This window comes from Tetranychus urticae, chromosome 3 (genome assembly GCF_039701765.1).
Source record: "Tetranychus urticae isolate SD_2017Ah chromosome 3, NJAU_TeUrti_SD_1.0, whole genome shotgun sequence".
In the NCBI taxonomy this organism is placed as follows: Eukaryota; Metazoa; Arthropoda; class Arachnida; order Trombidiformes; family Tetranychidae; genus Tetranychus; species Tetranychus urticae.
In genome coordinates, this window is record NC_142960.1 from 13,554,718 (window position 1) to 13,573,264 (window position 18,547).

At 31.3% G+C, this 18,547-nt stretch overlaps 1 protein-coding gene and 2 long non-coding RNA genes across 3 annotated transcripts; 1 reads left to right on the forward strand and 2 right to left on the reverse strand.

The window, feature by feature from the left end:
• Positions 1 to 1,007: 1,007 nt before the first annotated feature.
• Positions 1,008 to 1,669, reverse strand: LOC112539033 (uncharacterized). The gene is made up of 2 exons (XR_003082593.2): positions 1,420 to 1,669; positions 1,008 to 1,367 (listed from the first exon to the last, which is right to left on the reverse strand). It is a non-coding gene; the product is annotated as an uncharacterized LOC112539033 (long non-coding RNA).
• Positions 1,670 to 8,255: 6,586 nt separating this feature from the next.
• Positions 8,256 to 9,198, reverse strand: LOC107364170 (uncharacterized). Its single transcript, XM_015931491.3, has 2 exons — positions 9,013 to 9,198; positions 8,256 to 8,929 (listed from the first exon to the last, which is right to left on the reverse strand). Exons 1-2 carry the CDS (start codon positions 9,140 to 9,142, stop codon positions 8,358 to 8,360), a joined length of 702 nt encoding a protein of 233 aa, XP_015786977.1. The 5' UTR covers positions 9,143 to 9,198; the 3' UTR covers positions 8,256 to 8,357.
• A 1,523-nt stretch (positions 9,199 to 10,721) lies between these two features.
• On the forward strand, positions 10,722 to 11,911 carry LOC107363944 (uncharacterized). Its single transcript, XR_001569014.3, has 3 exons — positions 10,722 to 10,975; positions 11,089 to 11,159; positions 11,334 to 11,911. It is a non-coding gene; the product is annotated as an uncharacterized LOC107363944 (long non-coding RNA).
• The last annotated feature ends 6,636 nt before the right edge of the window (positions 11,912 to 18,547 follow it).

The following is an 18,547-nucleotide window of genomic DNA, read 5'->3' on the forward strand; positions in this document are numbered from 1 at the left end:
ATGGAAACACTTGTTTCTTGATTGAGGCCTTTGTGTGTCCCTTGAAACCATTGAAAAAGGTCATGATTAAAGATGATGTTTATCAACAATTAGATGAGCAGTTGATTGTTGTCATTTGACAGATTGATTATCAGATTGAAATGTAGTGTAAACATGAAACAGTAAACAGGGAAATGAAAGTTTGATTCAAAACTGATTGAATGTCAACTCACCTTGTACCTAAAAATAGATTGAAGTAAACAAATGAAGCAGACAGTTTGATTGGTAAAATCAACAGCTAATCAATTGATTAAAACTAAACAGGTCACAAGGAATTGTTGATTAGTTGATTGAAATCAGCCTTGAGGGTTTGTATATGTATATTGCTTATCAACATTAACATTTTAGACCAAATGTTTCAATCAACTGTCAGGGTTTGTTATGGTCAAACTGTTGATTCCTGAAAGACAATTGTTTTATATTTTTAAATACAAATGTTGCATATTAAACGGTAGATTATAATTCACAGTTAATCAAGAGTTGATGTGTGATAATTGGCAGTTAACAGCAGTTTCAAAAATCACCATTTAGAAATGATTTTACATTTTGTTTACTGATTTACATTTAAACAGAAAATGAGTTTTCATTTTTTGCTGCTTTTTGCGCGGTTTAAGCTGCCAGCTATTTTTGATTAGTAAATTGTTTCCCTTGGACAACAGCAAGATTATTGATAATTGCTACAATCAACAGCTTATTATACATTTCATCAGTTGGTTGAATGTTGAAGCAATTGTTGAAATATACGCAAGATTGAAATACGAATTAACATTTAGATTAAACGTGTAATTTAACCAGCTAAATGGTTTCAATTGTTACACCTTTCAGTGTGTTAACGGTGGTAATGTTGATTATCGTCAGTGTAATAATGATTTTATCACAGAGGCTCATTTAACCCTAAAAATAGCTGTTTAGGTTGAAATTTAACGGCATGGAAAAGGCAAGGAATAAAGATTTAAGATCAAGATTAAGATGAATTTAAGGGAAATGAAGATGAAAATGGTGATGAGAACAAGTTATGACAAAAGATTCATTTTACTTCATCAACATCATCCCCATCCTCATCTTACAGTTTTTATTTTTGAACACCAAACAGCTTTGCAACTGTCAAAACTGTGTACATCTTATTGTATATTGTGTAGTTAAAATTAACTTACCAACTTTATATCTAATTGAAATATGTGTAGCAACTTAAATTACAATTTATCCTCGCTTGAAAATTGTAACTCAATTAGTTAGGTTTACAATTACAGTTAGATTAATTTGAAACAAAGTTAGGCCTGAGACAAGAGCAAGACCTGAGTTAGGCCTGAGATGAACCCAGAAAGGGTCTATAAGAAAGGGAAAAATAAGCTCATTTGCTAAATTAGATTTGATAATTACCTGGGAACCAATTAAACGAGAAAGCTGTTCTTTTTATACACAACAAATGTTGAGCTTTTTCAATTAAAATCCTTATAATTTAAAGATTATACACAATCAGGATTAAGATGGATGTTAATTAAAGTAGGCTCATTTGGGGAAAATAAAGGCACCAAAAACACAACATTTTATGAGATTAGAGGGAAAATCGTTTTAGTTAATTGTTTGAGTTGGGGTTAAAATTGTACAGTTATTAAATGGGAACAAGTTTAAGCAAAGGTAAATCAACATTAAAACCTTTAAATTGTAATTTAAGTTTTATTTAAAAAGAGTCCATTTATCGTCAATTTATGTAAGATATTAAAATTGAAGAGACGAAAAATTAATAGATAACCAGAAAAAGTGTTGATAGATGTCAGCATTAATTTTTTCGTCTTTATTTTCATTTTTTGTTTTTATTGTTTCCTTTAAAATATTTATTTATCAGTTTTAAATTGTTTGGTTAATTATTCATTCCAAGGAAAGGTTTAACCAACTGGTCAAGTCAAGTGTTAACAATAATGACCATCTTTAAGATATTTGTCTGTTGATTAATCGTGGATATTTTATTGTTACCATCAATATTTGTTGTATCTAATGTTCAACCTACACATCTATTTGAATAGCAAATAAACACTCACACATCCATACACACCTACCTCAATCATTCAGTTAATTCATTGAATAAACTCATGATAATGGCATCTTCATTAAGTTTTAACCAAGTGACCAGACAAACAAATAACAATAATATTGATGATAATCAACTATTTAACCCGTCAATCAATCTTGATGCAACCATAATGAACAGAAAAGACTTTCACTCTCAATGTTTTGTTTTTCTTATGTTGATGTGTTTTCACTTATCTTTTTTTTCAAAATAACCATTCAAGTGCAACAACAATTAACATCTCCATTAAGTTAATTAATCGAAGAGAAATTATTTCGTCATTTTCGAAAGTCATTGTAAACACTTTTTGCGTTTAAATTGGTTATTTATAATTTCCATTATTTCCCATTCATTTTGTCCATCTTTACGTGAACATTTCAAGTATACATTGGAGTTGGTTTGAATGATAAACAGAAGCAAAAAGCTCTTGAATCCAGTTGGTAAAATCAATGGCTCTAATTTGATTGCTCTCAATGAACCACTTTTAAATCAATATCCGAAAGCGAAAGGTTTCGACAATTTTATTATACAATCGAAAGGTTAAACAAAAGGATCAAAATTGTTTGATCAGATGGTTAAAAGTGAAAAGTTAACCTCTTGTCTTTCATTGGTAATACAAAGCGTCACAAGGCGAAACCATTTTCCACCAGTTAGGAAGTTAATTTGGATTCGTGGTGATTAACTGATTGGCAATATCATTTTGAACACGCAACCTTTCAATGTTATTCCAGCTAGTTAGAGATCAACCTCGAATTAAATGAGAAATGCTGACAATTTTGAGTCGAATCAATCAACATTTGACCTTAACAAGGTTATGCATACATTAATGGTAACAAATCAAGTTGAATTTGCCTTGATCAAGAAGTAAAAGGATTCTGACAATATTTTGATTTAAGTGTTTCAAATATTGCTAATACATCATGATTTGAACGTGGTTTAATCTGGAAATAAGTACAAGTCTTATCGAGTTGATTAATTGCCAAAACAATTTCTCGTCTGTACAACCAATTACGAGGGTTTAAGATGTATACAAGTTATTCAATTTGAACAGTTGGCTTTGTTTTTCCTTTCATTATTCAATGATGATAACTTGATTGGAATTTAATTAACAGGCAGAGGAAAGAAAAGATAATGATGATGACATGATATTGATTAATGAGAATCACTGGGGTTGAAACATTGTAACAATTAACATTATGATGACTCGGTTGAAAATAATATGGATAGCCAATCAATGTTTTTTTTTGTTTCAATGGTTAACAAAATCAATACACAATTATTGATCATTATTACTGTTCTTTATTAATTATATTGTATATACTTGTTCTTTGCATGATATATTTATATATATTATTTACAATGGCAAATCAAGTTTCACGATTAAAGCTTTTTTAATCATTTGAGATAGTTAAGAGTGTTTAGAGATGACCAGAGAAGAGGCAAGAAAACAGTAAAATCAAATGATGAGGCAAAATGAATGATGAAAATTATGATAGATGATAGATGATAAAGCTTTTTTTGTTGGATGGTGAAATAGCCACACACAGGATGATGTTGTTGATGATCATGATCATCATCATGATAATCCTTGCAACGATAAAATGGTTAAAGTTAATATAAAAGAAGAAGATGGAAACAAAATAAATGGAGAACAAGATTGAATCTTGTTAACAATGGTTGAATGATTGATTCATTATCCGTTGAAGATCCATAAAGTCGATTCTTATTTGCAGCGGGTTCAGGTTTTTTATCCAGAATGGATGATGTTTTCATGATATCAGGTTTTCTCAGGTTAAGATCAATCCTTGGTGTCCAAATGTTGTCAATCCTTTGGTTTCGTACAATTGCAAAGTTAATGTAAAAAGATAAGCCCAGAGGGAAATCAATATTGTCCAGTGTAAAAAAGAGAGGAAGAGTAAAATGGATTCGAGTTAATGGACCATCACGACGAATTACCGGATTCCACATGATTGAACTTCGATTTGGAAGGGGTGAAGGTTCAGAGGATTGACCAGAAAAGATTGCCTCTCGACAGGATAAATTGTCACAAGTAACTAGATAATCGTCACCAAAACTATTGTCGGGCGAAAATTTCAACTGGATCGAAGTAAAGTTAAGGTTAATCATGAGAAGTACATGAAGATATTGTTTTTGAGGCCATCGTTCAACCAAAATCCAAGTTCGTTCAAACGTTTTCCAATGGTAACAAAATTTAGAGCCTTTCGGTCGATTACAATTATCTCTTAGATATTTCAATCGGTAAATGGGTAAATTGTTGGTTGGCTGGGTTGATACGATTCCATTGGAACTCAGCTCAAACGATACATTGTACCAGTTAATTAAATCAATGCGCTCATTGGGACCATAGCGAGGCCAGCGTGAGGAGGAATCATCGATGGACTGATATTGAGAATCATTTGTTCCCTCTTCACTGGATCCTTCCAATAACCAGTGGCAACTCAATACTTCATCGTCAATTGATCCACCGTTTTCATCTATTATCGGGTCACGATAAGGCATTCTGACTTTTCCTTTGACAGTTGAATTGGAGTAGAAACATTCGTAGCGAGTTCCTTGGTCTCCATAACGGACTGTTAGAAACATTGAATGTTTAGCCTTCGGTTTGGAACCGAATCGGTATAAAGATAATTTCAAATCATCTGAAATATAACGAGACCGAGAAGCTTGGGTTACTTTGAAAATTGCAAAGACATTACAGGAATTGGTTGCCAAACAAGAGTCATCAACGTATTGATCATTGATAGCAATGCATGTAATAGAAGATCCTGAAGAGGAAGATGAAGAAGATGAACACTCATGGTGAAGATGTGAACGGAATGCTGATGAGGTTTGGCCTCTGTTGGTGTATAAAGTTAATAAATTCACTAAAATAATCAACAATATTGTATAATAGTAACCAGGAATCACCATTGTACATGATAAGTGTATCTCTCTTATTTTTGGGTTCAGTTAAACTTTTTGATTGCTGACTTTTTGACTAGTTTTAACAATGTTGTCTTGATTACACTTTGGCATCCCTTTGACTGGAAACAATTTATAAATTGGCCAGCAATTTGATCAACGAAGTAGTTCACTTATTAGATGAATTGTGGTAAAATGATTTGATTATCGTAAAAAGTTGATTTTGATGAAATTTATTAAAAGAAGGTTCCATTTTTTGATTTTGGTTTCCAAATTGATTAACAAGAAAAATGGTGAAAACACGTAAATAAGGGATAACAATAAATTGAAAGTAAAATTTTTCAACTCTTAGTATTGAACTGAAATGAAATAAATCCTGGCTTTGGAATAATGATGACAATTGTTGATTCGGTTGAAATAAATAAAGGTTGGTTGAGGTTGGAAGGGAAAAAAGCGCCAAAAGATCGTTCAATGAAATGTATAAAGTTGGCAAGTCTATTCACTATCCAGTTTACTTGAACAATAAGAGGAAATACATTTTGATTGAAATTTTTGATACTCTGTAGTGAGCCACAAAACACAAAACGGCCACAAAATAGTTGATTGAAAGGGAGATGATCAAGTTGAAAATGAAATAAAAGTGTAAAAAGTTGAATTGATCCTGTCGAGAGTTAGTGAGATGATTGTGTTAGATGGCTCAGAACCATGCGTTATGGGATGTAAAAGCAACTGGCACAATCCTTGATGCAAACGAGTAACCAAAAGGAGGAAGATGATGATAATGATGATGCTGGATGAAAGAGAGAGAGAGAGAGAAAGATAAACATTACAGAAGAAGAAGAAAAGAGTCTAACACAGTTTAGGGAATAGAAGAGTGAGTAGCGACAGCTGATTGAAGTGAGCGGATCACTGGTTATTGTAGGAGAGTAAAGCTGATATGCCTAGCGAAACTTTGGACCTTACAAGCGACTTTTGGTTCCTACATTTTTGCCTTTAATGTGTTCACTTAAATCAAAATCAATGAATCTATTCATCCTCTTCTCATCATTATCATCACCCATCATCATTTTCATCAGCCAACAACAACAACAACATCAGCTTGTCTTCTCTGTGTGATATCGCATTGAGTATGAAAGTAAAGTCAACGCTACAACGTTTCTCTTTCTTCTCTCTTCTTTGACCAAACATTATTTGATTGACCCTTGCCAATATTAATGATAACATTAACCAACTCAATCAACTATCTCAATCATCATTATTTTTATAAGCAACTAAATCCTTTCTCCATAAACATTGCTATACAGGCAACCCCTTAGGTTGATAGCGATAGGAACCTTCAACCTTTCACCGCTTTTGTTTGTCTTACCTAACCATCCACTCCATGTCTCATTAAGACTTTTGGCCCACTGGATTTTGTTTTATCCTTGTCTAGTTTCAATCTTAAATCATCAACTTCAAAGGCAACCTTAAAATATTCAACTCAGCAAGAAACTTGCCATCATCAGCTTAACCTTAAGTGCAGTTTACACCAATTTGTTGTCTCACCTCCAACACAGTAAACAAGAATTACCTGCAACATTTTTTCACTTTAACATTGCAAATTCCTGTCATGCATCTGAATTGGATTAAAGATGTTCAAGTGAAGATAATAATGTTACTTATTGTGTCATTATGATTGATGTTGATTAAAAATTAAATAAGTGAAAGATTATTAATATTTACTCGCCGCTCTTGTAAACCTTTAAACCAGAAAAATGTCAGCGCTAAGGTTGAAAACTGGTTGCCCAGTCCAAACTTTGCTGTTTCTCAGTTTCTCTGTGTTTACCATTATTATTAATCAAAGAGAAACTGGACAAATATTGATATATCCTCTTAATTAAACCAGTTAGCTGCCCATAGTCCAGTAATCAACATAATCACAAATCATCCAATTGTCATCATTGCATTTTCCCTTTCCTCTTCACTCCTTAGGCCTAACTTGAATCACTCATCCTTTTAAGATATAACCGTTTTTTCAACCCAAATAGCCAGACATTTATTATTATTTATAACCATATTCACTTACAATGATTATTACTCTTGACCCTCTAAATGTATTTAACCAGTATAACAAAAAAAATGACCAATGGTCATTAAAAGTTTAGCTTTTCTGGTTTTCCCTATTGTTCATTCCTCGTCTTACCAACAACCGGCGTTTCAACAACAATTGAAATCTAATCCTTTTAAGGTTCGCTTCAATTGAATTAACCAATACTTTGATGGAGATTTATATTGATCAAAATTATCTGCAAATATGATCAACACAAGTATCAAAGCAATCACCATAAAAATAGCAACAATCAATGGTTATTTATTAATCTATTACAATTGAAGAGGAAAGATGAACCTGAAAGTTGAAAAGACTCAACATTTAACAATAACAGAGAAAAAAACAGAAACATTGGTAAACCTTGCTAATTGTAATCGGATACTGATTAGTTGTGGGAATTGTTATTTGATACAAACAGTTAATTTTGATCCTGATTGAGTTTAAACTCTAAACCAACAATAAGCAAACAATCAACTGTGTTTTGTCAACAAGCATATCGCGTTTAAAATAGCACAGCATTTGCATCAGTTTTACCGGTTTTTTTCAATTCTCAACCAAATGTTTATTTCATTTCATGATTCAATTGTTTTATGATTAACTTAATTGTTGACGATCATTTTTCACTATTAATTCCAATTTGTAATAGCAATGAAGGACAAAAAGTCAAGCCAGTTGAAAAGCCAGCCAAATGCAAATGGAAGCTTCAATTGTAGTTTAATGACAATTAAATTAGTCTCTAATTCAAAGCTTGACTTTAATGTTAACCATAATTTCCAATGTTAAATATATTGTCACAATTAACTTTTCATTAGCCTTTCAATTGAAAAAGCATTAAAAACCCAAAACTGTTTAAAGTCATTGAAAATTGTATGAAACAAACAATATTAAACTGGTTGTTGGTTTGGGTTATTTGGGTAAAGGATTATTTATTCAACCAGTTTGATTGATTGACAATTTTTTATTAAACCATTTGCAAACCATTAATTAACTTAATTGAGATTTCATATTTCATCTGATTTATCCTTTAATTTGTTGATTTACTTAAACTTAATGTCAGGTTAACATTGTGTTCAGTTGTCAACAGTTAATCAATTTATCAGTGAAAATCTTGAATCTTTTACCTTAAAGTCGGTTCAGTTTCAAATTAAATAGTTTAATGACAATTTTGTTGCTGCAGGCAAAGTTAATTTAAATGTTAACCGTAAACATGACTAAAATTGTAGTGATACAAGAATCAAATTACATTCCGGAATTACCGAAAAAAGTGGCGAAAATTTTAGCAATTGGACTTGATGATTGGTTTCCTCGAGGATTTTGACCAGTTTTTGGTAAAATAGCGAGACAAAGGTCACTTTTAGCATCAAAAGATGTACAAATGGCTTCAGGAATCCTTGATGTAACCATTGTCAGTACTTTTCGTCCCAATTCAACAACCTTTGGACCACATCGAGCATTGACAATCGAAAAGGTACAATCTTGAAAGCGATTGAAGGCACAACAACCAACTGGTAATCGATTTTGTTGATCAACCGAGACCACTTCTTCAACTGCCACTTGTAAATCTTTAAGGCATGAATTAGCTTCAATCCTAGCTTTAGCTAAACACTCAACATTAGCCATGTAATTGTTTCGAAGCTGACTGCCGCTTGTACAAAACTCTTTGACAGTATTGAGGCCTCCAGATGCGAAAAACTCAACCAACTCTTGTTGCAATGGAGTCGCACATTTGCTGGTGAAATTAGCTACACACTCGTGTGCTTCGTTCAACACCTCACAATAATGATTAATGGCTGCCTCTGTTTTTGGTGTTTCTGGAAGTACCAATATTTATGGATATTAGATGGTTTACAAATGAAGCATCATTAATTTGATGATGATTAGTTGAAACTCTTACCTTGATTTTGGAGAAGCATTGCAACTGAAGCTGAGCAAAAATCCAATTCCTTGAGGTGACATTTCGAGAAAACTAAACCAACTGAACTGGATAAGGCTAGAAAAGTGAAAAAAATTGAAAATGAATTCATGGTTAAAAACTGTTGATTGAATTTTGATGGTTGAACACTAACAATGAGCAATAAAGACTGTAAATCAATGAGCAACTCAAGTGATTTCTTGATTTATATAGTGAAAGACATTTGAAATTAAATGTGGAAAATTACATCAAATTAAATGACTTTGGGTAAATTGAAGAGCCAACGATCATGAAAGTTATACCTGAGTGTTATGACATTTACTTGAGATTTCATTCAATTTGTCAAAATTGTAAGATGATCTTTGACAAGCTAATTAAATCAGTTAAGACGTTCAATTAGTTGCAACAATTAAAGAAATAACAAACAGAGCAACTTAAAGAATCAATCAAATTGGATTGTCTAATATTGTATTATAGATTGTGAGTTTTCTAGTGTTGATTAAATGACAATTTGTTTTGGTTGAATCTTGTTTTTCAGGTTTATTCACCAATTTGCCTATCAATCAATGAATTTTGGGTAAACAGGAAATTTGTGCCTGACTTGATCAACTGATTATGATTAATTTAATTGATTAACCGAGTAAATGAATAAATTATAAGCCAAACGTATTACAATTGATCAACAAAGTCAACCTTAACCTAAATATTGAGATTCTGGTTAAACCTGGTAATAAAATGTGCTCATATGATACATTGAATTAACCTAACAATAAAGTATGAATTGTTTTTTGGCTAGCAATTGACAATTTAAAAGGTAAATTAAGATTTATTTGTTTTCATTATGGCCAACAATTAGAGAAATAATATATTTTTTAATATGTTGTTTTGATGATCGTTTAATTGTCATTAGGGATTTATCATTGTAATGGTTATAGACATTTAGTTACCTTGATTGTTAGATTTGGTCTGAAATTTTCCACAATTTATTTGTAATTATAATGATGAGCATTACATGAAACTGTTCATTCAATTGCTGTAATGACCAACATTTGCAATTTGTCATAAAAATGGTTAATAAACTGTTCAATTTTGCTACAATAATTAGACTTGATCAAGTTTAATGTTAATTCATGTGCAAAGGATGATCATTTAATGAAATGATTAAAGCCTTTTTTGGTTAAACCTAAACCATAAACCTATTGAAAATTGAAACAGTTAAATTTTGTAAAGCTTACTGTCAACTAAATGGGTTGCAATAGCAATAAATGAAGGTAAATTAATGCATTTCAATATCAACAATTAACCTTTAATACATTAACCAATAATAGTAACTAAAAAAGAGATCATTTTAAGTTTATTTAAACCAGAAAATGTTAACAAAACTGGTTTTTTATATTTGTTTTATGCTTTTGTCAAGCCTATTGTAATAAATTCATCGTTCAACGGCTATGCCTTTTACGGCTATCTTTTGGCTTGATTCTGGTTTTTATTTTTTTTGTGTCATTATTTAATTCAACCTTTTATTCAGTTATTATCCTCATGACCAGGGAATCCAATTAAAGTCTAGATAATTGATTTCAACAATTGATTTGCCATTATAAATAGTCTACTTTCAGTGTAAACAAAAATGGCTGTTAACGCTGTTTTTGTGTGCCTTGGCTGTTTGTAAAGGCAAGAGTTACAAAAAAACATATGGTGCTAGCTAAATATTAGCTCATCAAAGGATTAACTTTATTTGTTCTTTTCATGCTTTTATCCTGTGTTTCATCTGATTCAATGTTCAACCAGATAATTCCCTGTTGTACATGATAATTGATCTTTTGGTATTAACATGGAATCCTGATTAATAAATCAGCTATAATTTGGATGGACCAGAAACCATGGTTTTAATTACCAATGCTGCTTTGTAACGCCTTCAGTCATGTATATTTTCATGACATTTACAGTAAGAATTTCCAATTTTTCTCCCATTTTTCAACCCTCCCTAATCAAGGATGAGTTGAATCTAATTTAAATTTCATCAAATTTCATCTCAATTTCTTTGATATTAAACTGTAGCTTACCCAGGGAAGCAATTCTCAGAGAGTGACGACTTTGGAACCCAGCCTGTATTACTTTCTAATATAATGGTGAGTCTATTCAATTGTAACAAATTATCCAATTCCTATCTATGAAATCCCTTTTCAACCAATAATATTAAATTGAATTAGGAATTATGTTTCAATTGAGTGTTACATACCGTTCATAAATACATGGATTTGTTTTAATATTTCTCACTCGTTTTTTTCTCTTCATCTTTTCAGTTCCAATATTGATTATCGATTCAAGCTTTACGTCATTTGGTGTTATCATATTAATAAATCATCACTTTGTTGATTCGAAGTAATCATCAACAACAACCTGATCATAATCAGTTTGACATTCAACTCCAGGTTAACTCAAAAGTCTTCCGGATTTCAATCATAACAATTTAACCAATAACCAAATAGTCAACAGAATGATGGATCAATTTAACCCAAGCAATACAAGTAAACTTGAAGCAAGCAAACCAACCTCAAGCCAAAGCCACTTTGATGTTGCAAAGTCAAAACTTACTATTTAATAGGAATTAGCGTTTTTGTCAGACAAAAGTGTAGGTGGATTAAATGGCTGGTTAACTTAATCACCATTTAAACAGTTAATCAGTTAAATATTTTTCTTTAAAAAATGATCCTTTTATACTCATAACTACCCAAGAATCATCATCATTCACAATAAACCATTTTTTAACCTTTTTTCAAGTGTACAAAAGACTTGCACCTTAAAAAAAGGTTAAATTCAGCTTAATCATCATTAATATTATCATTATTATTAAATTAATAGTTTCTGTTTACATTTTCAATCATTAATGATTAATTCTTGATTGATTTTTGGTTTAAATGAGATTAGCTAATTGATTAAATTGTACCTTAAAGCCTCTTCTCTGGCCTTCCTGGAGTCCATCAGTTAACCAGATATTGTTGGGTTATTGAATGATTATCAAATTTTAATCAACCATTCTCATGATTTGATTTGATCAATTCACAATTTTTCAACTTTAATTTCATTGAGGAGAGATTAGACCAAAAGCAAGCCATTGAATAGCCATTTGGAGCTAAATTTACTTGAAATTAATTCCATTGCTTGAAAAGATTAATGACAATTTAAAATGATAAATGAATCGCATCATGTATTTTGGTTTTGTTTTCACTATAATCAACAACTTGTTAATCAGTGATTATTTAAATCGCGTGGGAACCTAATTATGCAATTATATTGGGTTGATTTGTTCAAATGTATAATAATATTCTGTGTTAATTATTCAGCTTTTCAATTTCATTAAATGATTAACTTTCAAGATAATTTTTCAACTAACCTACACGTTGATCAATATTAAAAGCTTAAAAGATGAACATCGTTATTGTGATGGAAGCCGATTTTGATCGTTATGAGCCTTAATAGAAGTTATTAAATTGAATATCATCAAACACAATCCATAATAATCATCATAAGTATGATTACTGAACTAGAATCTGGTTCATTCGCAGGTTAAACTTGAACAAGATGAAATAGCTGTTAGCCTAAATTGTAAACACATACAAATGGAGAAAGTTGATGGTTAACATCAATTTAAGATGATATTTATCATCATTTTATCATTGAAAAGGTTAAATTATCTCAAGATATGTTTAACTCTTGCTAACAAATTTTTGATCGCCATTTCAAATAAAATAGCGACTATCATGATCATTATAATCATGATGGTTATTTATGTGAATTTTGCTTCCATTTGCTTTTCGCAATCCTTTGTGTTCACCCAAAAATTGTGGATAAGATGAGAGCAATCAAAAACTACTGAACCGAGGGATAATTGTTTAATCAATTTACAACTAATTAGTGGCAAATGGTAGTATTAAATTAGTCAATTTTGTTGGAAAATTGATCAATCAAGGTTTTGCTTGGATTCTTCCTTAACACTTTCACTTTCACTGGCAACTTTAATAGTTATCTTGATATAAGATGATAAAACTCACTGTTTCCAAGGTTATTTTTAGGGTGGAAATTAAATGATGATTACATTCGTTATGATCCCTGTATGATAGTCACAATTAAAATTAACAGTTTTCGCCCAACGCCCAACAAATTAACTGCAATCCTATTATTTAAGCGTTATGACCAAAGAGTAACAAGAGACTGCACGATGATGTAAGGGGTGCAAAATGAGATAAGGGCTAGTTTAACCTCTCGCTGATAGATGGCAATAAAAAAGAAAGGCAAAGAGAGAGAGAAATAAAAAAGCAAATTAATCTCTTTAATTGAAAATTAATTTTTTATAATTTTTTCAAAATTGTCTTTCTTTTTCTAGCTTCCTTCAATGCCCTCTATCAGCGAGAGTTTGCGTTAGCCCTTATCTCATTTTACACCCTTTACCTCGTCGTGCTATCTCTTGCTCCTCTTTGGTTATGACGATATTCATATGATTGGTAAAATCAATAAGCTACTACCATCTTCTGGGTAAATCAATAAGCTTCGCTCAGATTTGCTCGTTAAATAGAGATTTATATTCATAATTAATATTTATGAAAAGTTAATGATTATTAACTCTGAAATCTAGTCCATTTACTTACAATTTAGTGAAACACTTTCATTTTTCTTTCATCATTTGGTGTGTGATCTGGATTTTAGGTATAAATAACCATTCAGATTATTTAGCTTCAGCCTACAGATAACATGACCAGGTTACTAAAAAGTATTGTGAGAATGTATTTCTGTGTTAACTTCTTGAGGAGAAAAGGCTGTCAAAAGTCTGAAACACATGAAAAGGATGAATTGGCTTGTTATGCTAATCTACAGGGACTGCTCTTTGATATTCAATTTCCAAGTGTCTATCAAGGCTTACAAAGTCTTTGTTAGTAACGAAAAACTGGGTTATACTGTTACTTTACCATTTCATTGTAATAAAGTTTCGTGTAAGTTATTCATGATCAAAAATGAATGAAATTGGCATAATTTAAATGACTCTGTAATATATGCATGCCCAATTAATCTTAGGAGTTGCAAAAAAATTGACTCCAGGACTAGCTTAGCTACCATGATATAATGTAAAGTCACCACATTCTTGAAAGTGGCATTTCTTGGTAGGGAGAAGTTACGAGGGAAGTGCCTTTGCTGGTACGATCATTTTCAATTTTTTTCGGGCTTATATTGTAGAAGGCAAAAAATAATTAGACACATATTTTTGATTTTGTTTCGCCAGTGCGCGGTTAATGATATTTAGGCACTTTTTATTAAGGATAGTAGTGCACTGCAGTCCCTGAGAAGTACATAAAACAGATGAAAAGCAGAAAATGAAAATCTCTAAATGAAAATTGTGAATCATTTTTCAGTAACTCCAAAAGATTACAATGCAATTTCCTCCCTCGAGTTTCTTCAGTTTTTGTGGCCTTTGAATGCATGTTCCATGGAGATGGGTGAACCTGAAACATCAAGATTCAGCTTCATTTACTTTTCAGCTTGAAAGCATTAGTGAAAGTTTTACTTATTAACAGTAAAACTCCTGTCAACGACAATACACCCATGATTATTGTCAAACGGTTATCCAAATTCTGGCGAGCAGTTATCCTTTGACCACCCCGTGATAGACAGCCAGAAGATAGGATCCGACCCTGTACGTTGTGTAAACACGATGTTTTTCATTTTTTTATTTTCATTTTGTATGTTTCTTTTTCTCTATTCATTTATTTTTATTTTCTTAATCTTTAGTTCTTACTTCTTATGATTCTTATGACTTCAACGATACTCCATGTCCACGTTCAGACTTTATGAAAAGCATGATATGTTGAGAAGTGTTGACTATTATAATATAAAGTTTTCACACGGAGATTTTAGGGAGAAATTCTATTGTTTCGGTTCAAATAGAAAGACTTTTGAAGCAAAAGGAAAGACAAGGATAAATTTATCATCATTGAAATATAACACATGTGAGCGTTTTGCAGACAGATTATGCCGTTCTGCCTGCGCGTTCAATCTCTTTTCTCCAAAAAATTATGTAGAGTTGGAAAAAAATTCGAAAATTCATTAAATTCATTCGCTAAATTTAGGAATAATCACTGAAATTGCATAATTTATTGATAATGATCTAAAAAATCAACATGAATACTTAGCGAAAAAAGTGGAAAACTTTTATGTATATTTTAAAGTTCAATAATGATTTTACCATTAATGTAGATGAATTCACAAATGATCCAATTATGGAAACCACTGTACAATCAAAGAGTGATGGACAACCAGAACCAGAAATAAAGTCAGAGCGGCTAAAAAGACGGTATTTAATTTAAATAGTAAAAGATAATTTTGATTAATTTTCACTCTGGAATTCAGTTACATGTTTTGTCATTTTTTGTCATTTTCTCATAATTTCCCTCCCTTTTAATCATAATAAACTTTGATTCGTTTAAACACCTTTAGTTTGTCGATTTTCTTTTAAAATCAATTTCAAATGTTTGCAGTCGTTCATTTCTATGTTGTTCATGGGATAGGAAGCATTAATTTCTGTTTTGTGCGTTTTTAATATTATGTTGATACCTCAAATTTTCATCGATTCAGCTGCAAGATCCATTGAGATGAAGCGGCTTCTGGAACAAGTTACTTACTTTTCATTGTCACAGAACCAGAATTAACTGTATGCGTGAAGAGTTGAGTTCTCTTCACTCAAACAACTCACTACTTTTTGATTTGTATAATTTGACCATGCAAATCACTTGATTGTATATTCTTAGGAAAATGAAACTTGACAAGAACAATGAAAATGATGAAAAGCAAGCAAAATATCACAAGATTAAACTTGAGCCATAATTTCAAAAATCAACTGATCAAAGGTAACTAAAGCAAGAAACACTGATTGCTCCAAACTTATATTAATGTTTGGTAAATGAATATTAAATGCTCTGATACTTTCAGTTAATGTAGATTAATGTCTGGAGTATTCAGCTTTCGTAAATATTTTTGCAAAATTTCTGTTACTGAAAGTTCCCATGTTTGTATGTTTTTCGCATCTTTCATTTGTTCAACCAATTCTTTACGTTTTTGATAAAGTGTAACATTTTCATTGATATTATTAATAGTTGAGATGTTTCTTGTGACAGCAACCAAGGTAGATTGCTGTCATCAATCATCTAATTTCCTATTTCGTGAGCATCTCCAATTATCTGCCATATTAATATATACGCTTGATTGATCAAATTGGCTATAAATCCTTTCATTTTCAACATAATCTTAAATGTGAGTAATCATTTAAGCCAAGTAGATTAAATGAGTATAAAAGCATCAATATTTTTGTTTTTGGGTGCATTGCCATTAACCAAGTCTTTCAATGACTTTCAATAGATACCAGACTAGGCTACTGAGACAATCACTTTTATCAAATGTAATCATCTGAGACATCTGAGATATTTAACCCTCGATATTTCCCAAAATGTAATATTGGCCCAAATTTGTCTTACTAAATGATAAAACATCAAGTACTGGTTGTACTTGAAGATAGCTCATGTTGCAAGTACAACAACTAATGTGTGCCAAAATTTCTGGTAACATATTTCACCAATCAAATCTCATTTTAAATCTGGTAAATCAAATGTTTCAAATGTAATTGATATAATTTGCTAAGTAGAAGAAAAAAATATTTCCCAGAAAAATGTAGACTGATTGTTGAGAAAAAGGTTCATTACTAATTATTTTGAGTCACGTCAGTATTGAATTTTGAAACAAGAAGAAAATTAAATTACCTAAAAAACTGGTGAAATATTGTATTAATCATTATATTATTAATGATATTAAAACATAAATACTGGTTCAATGAAATGGGTCCAACTGTCATTACAAGTGAATGGTAATGAGACCAGAATCCAGTAAAACATTGTGAAAATGGTTCCACTATTCAACACTTAATCTTGCCCTTTCATCGTATTCAATGTTTGAATCTGTGATTCAATTCAGTTTATATTTACCAGGAAAACTTGTCAACATTTCTAGATGATATCTAGATTTATCTGGATGGTCAATGAATCGATTTAGTCGCCAAGATTCAATTTGTTTCAACTATTGATTGAGTGTCACAAGTTACATTTGGATTACAATGGATAGAGACAAAAATTATACACTTTTCATCTGTTCAATGCTTCGATTTTTGACAATTGAACAAAATGAATTGAATTTTAAGGCCATCAATCAGACGAGCAATTGTGATTCCTTTGCATTTCTTGTTTTCACTCTTCTTCTCATTCTGTTTATCAACTTGATTTATCTTTGCCTGAGAATTGCTTTAATTGAATCTCAATTTCTTCATTATGTGGAACTGATTCGAACCCTTCTCTGTATTATTCAACTGATTATCATTTGTCGCCAAAGGTTCCACTGGATTAACCTTTTAATGTTTCTTAAAAATCACAATTTACCAACAAACCATTCAAACCTAATTTACTTGACTTACCTACTAATCACACTGATTGTCATCGCCATCGACTGTGCTTCTTGGTTTGTTGATCAATCGGACAATTACATTAGCATTGATGATTGCTTTGACTTTTTCTTCATTCCCCTGAAGAGTCATTCACTCGATTTACCATATTATCTGAAATTAATTCTGGTTATCTTTGCCATCATTTTTTATAGCTTAATTATTCACGGAACTCAGCTGATTATGATTATTTATACAATTTGTGTCACTAATCTAACACTCAATGTTATCTCCAATTTTTCCACTTACATGCAATCAAATCTGGTTGATGGTGGCTTTCAAATTAACGGTCGATTAAGGGAAAAACTGTTTCGCATTCGACTGATTGTTAAAAAGATTGACCAGTTGAGACGACAATTTGATGATTCACTAAACTGGCTTCCATTTGTCTGGATTTTGGGTCATCTTTTTGAATCATTTGCTTGTCTCATTGAATATTTGCATTCATCTTCATTCACCGAGTCAACTCATGTAATCCATTTGACGGTTTTCCTTCGCAAATGGTCACTATTTAGCTTAACCAGTTTCATTTCAATCATTTTATCGCTAATGGCCAGTCAGGTTAAACACAATTGTCTCTCTATTGAGGAGAAAATTTTTCAAGATTCAAGTGAAATCATTGACTTGCAATCAACTGCAAAATCAAATGTTAATCTAGATGAAATTTTATTCAAAATGGAGATAACAAGGTGGAAACAAATGATTTCTGAACCACAATCAACTCGTGGAATCAATCTGATGAACCAATCATTTATACCTTTAATTGTAAATACATTGCTTCCAATGGTTTTTATACTCTCATATAAAAAGCAACTGCTAATGTAAAAATGTCCTTTAACCAAATTAAATTGTACTTTTTAGCTGGCAACTAAATCAAGCAATTGCTATCATGATCCAAGTCAATTATATAAGTAAAGGTGATTAAATCAACTAAACCTCTTGTCTCATTATCCATAGCTTTTTTCAACCTTGGCCTTTTGTTGT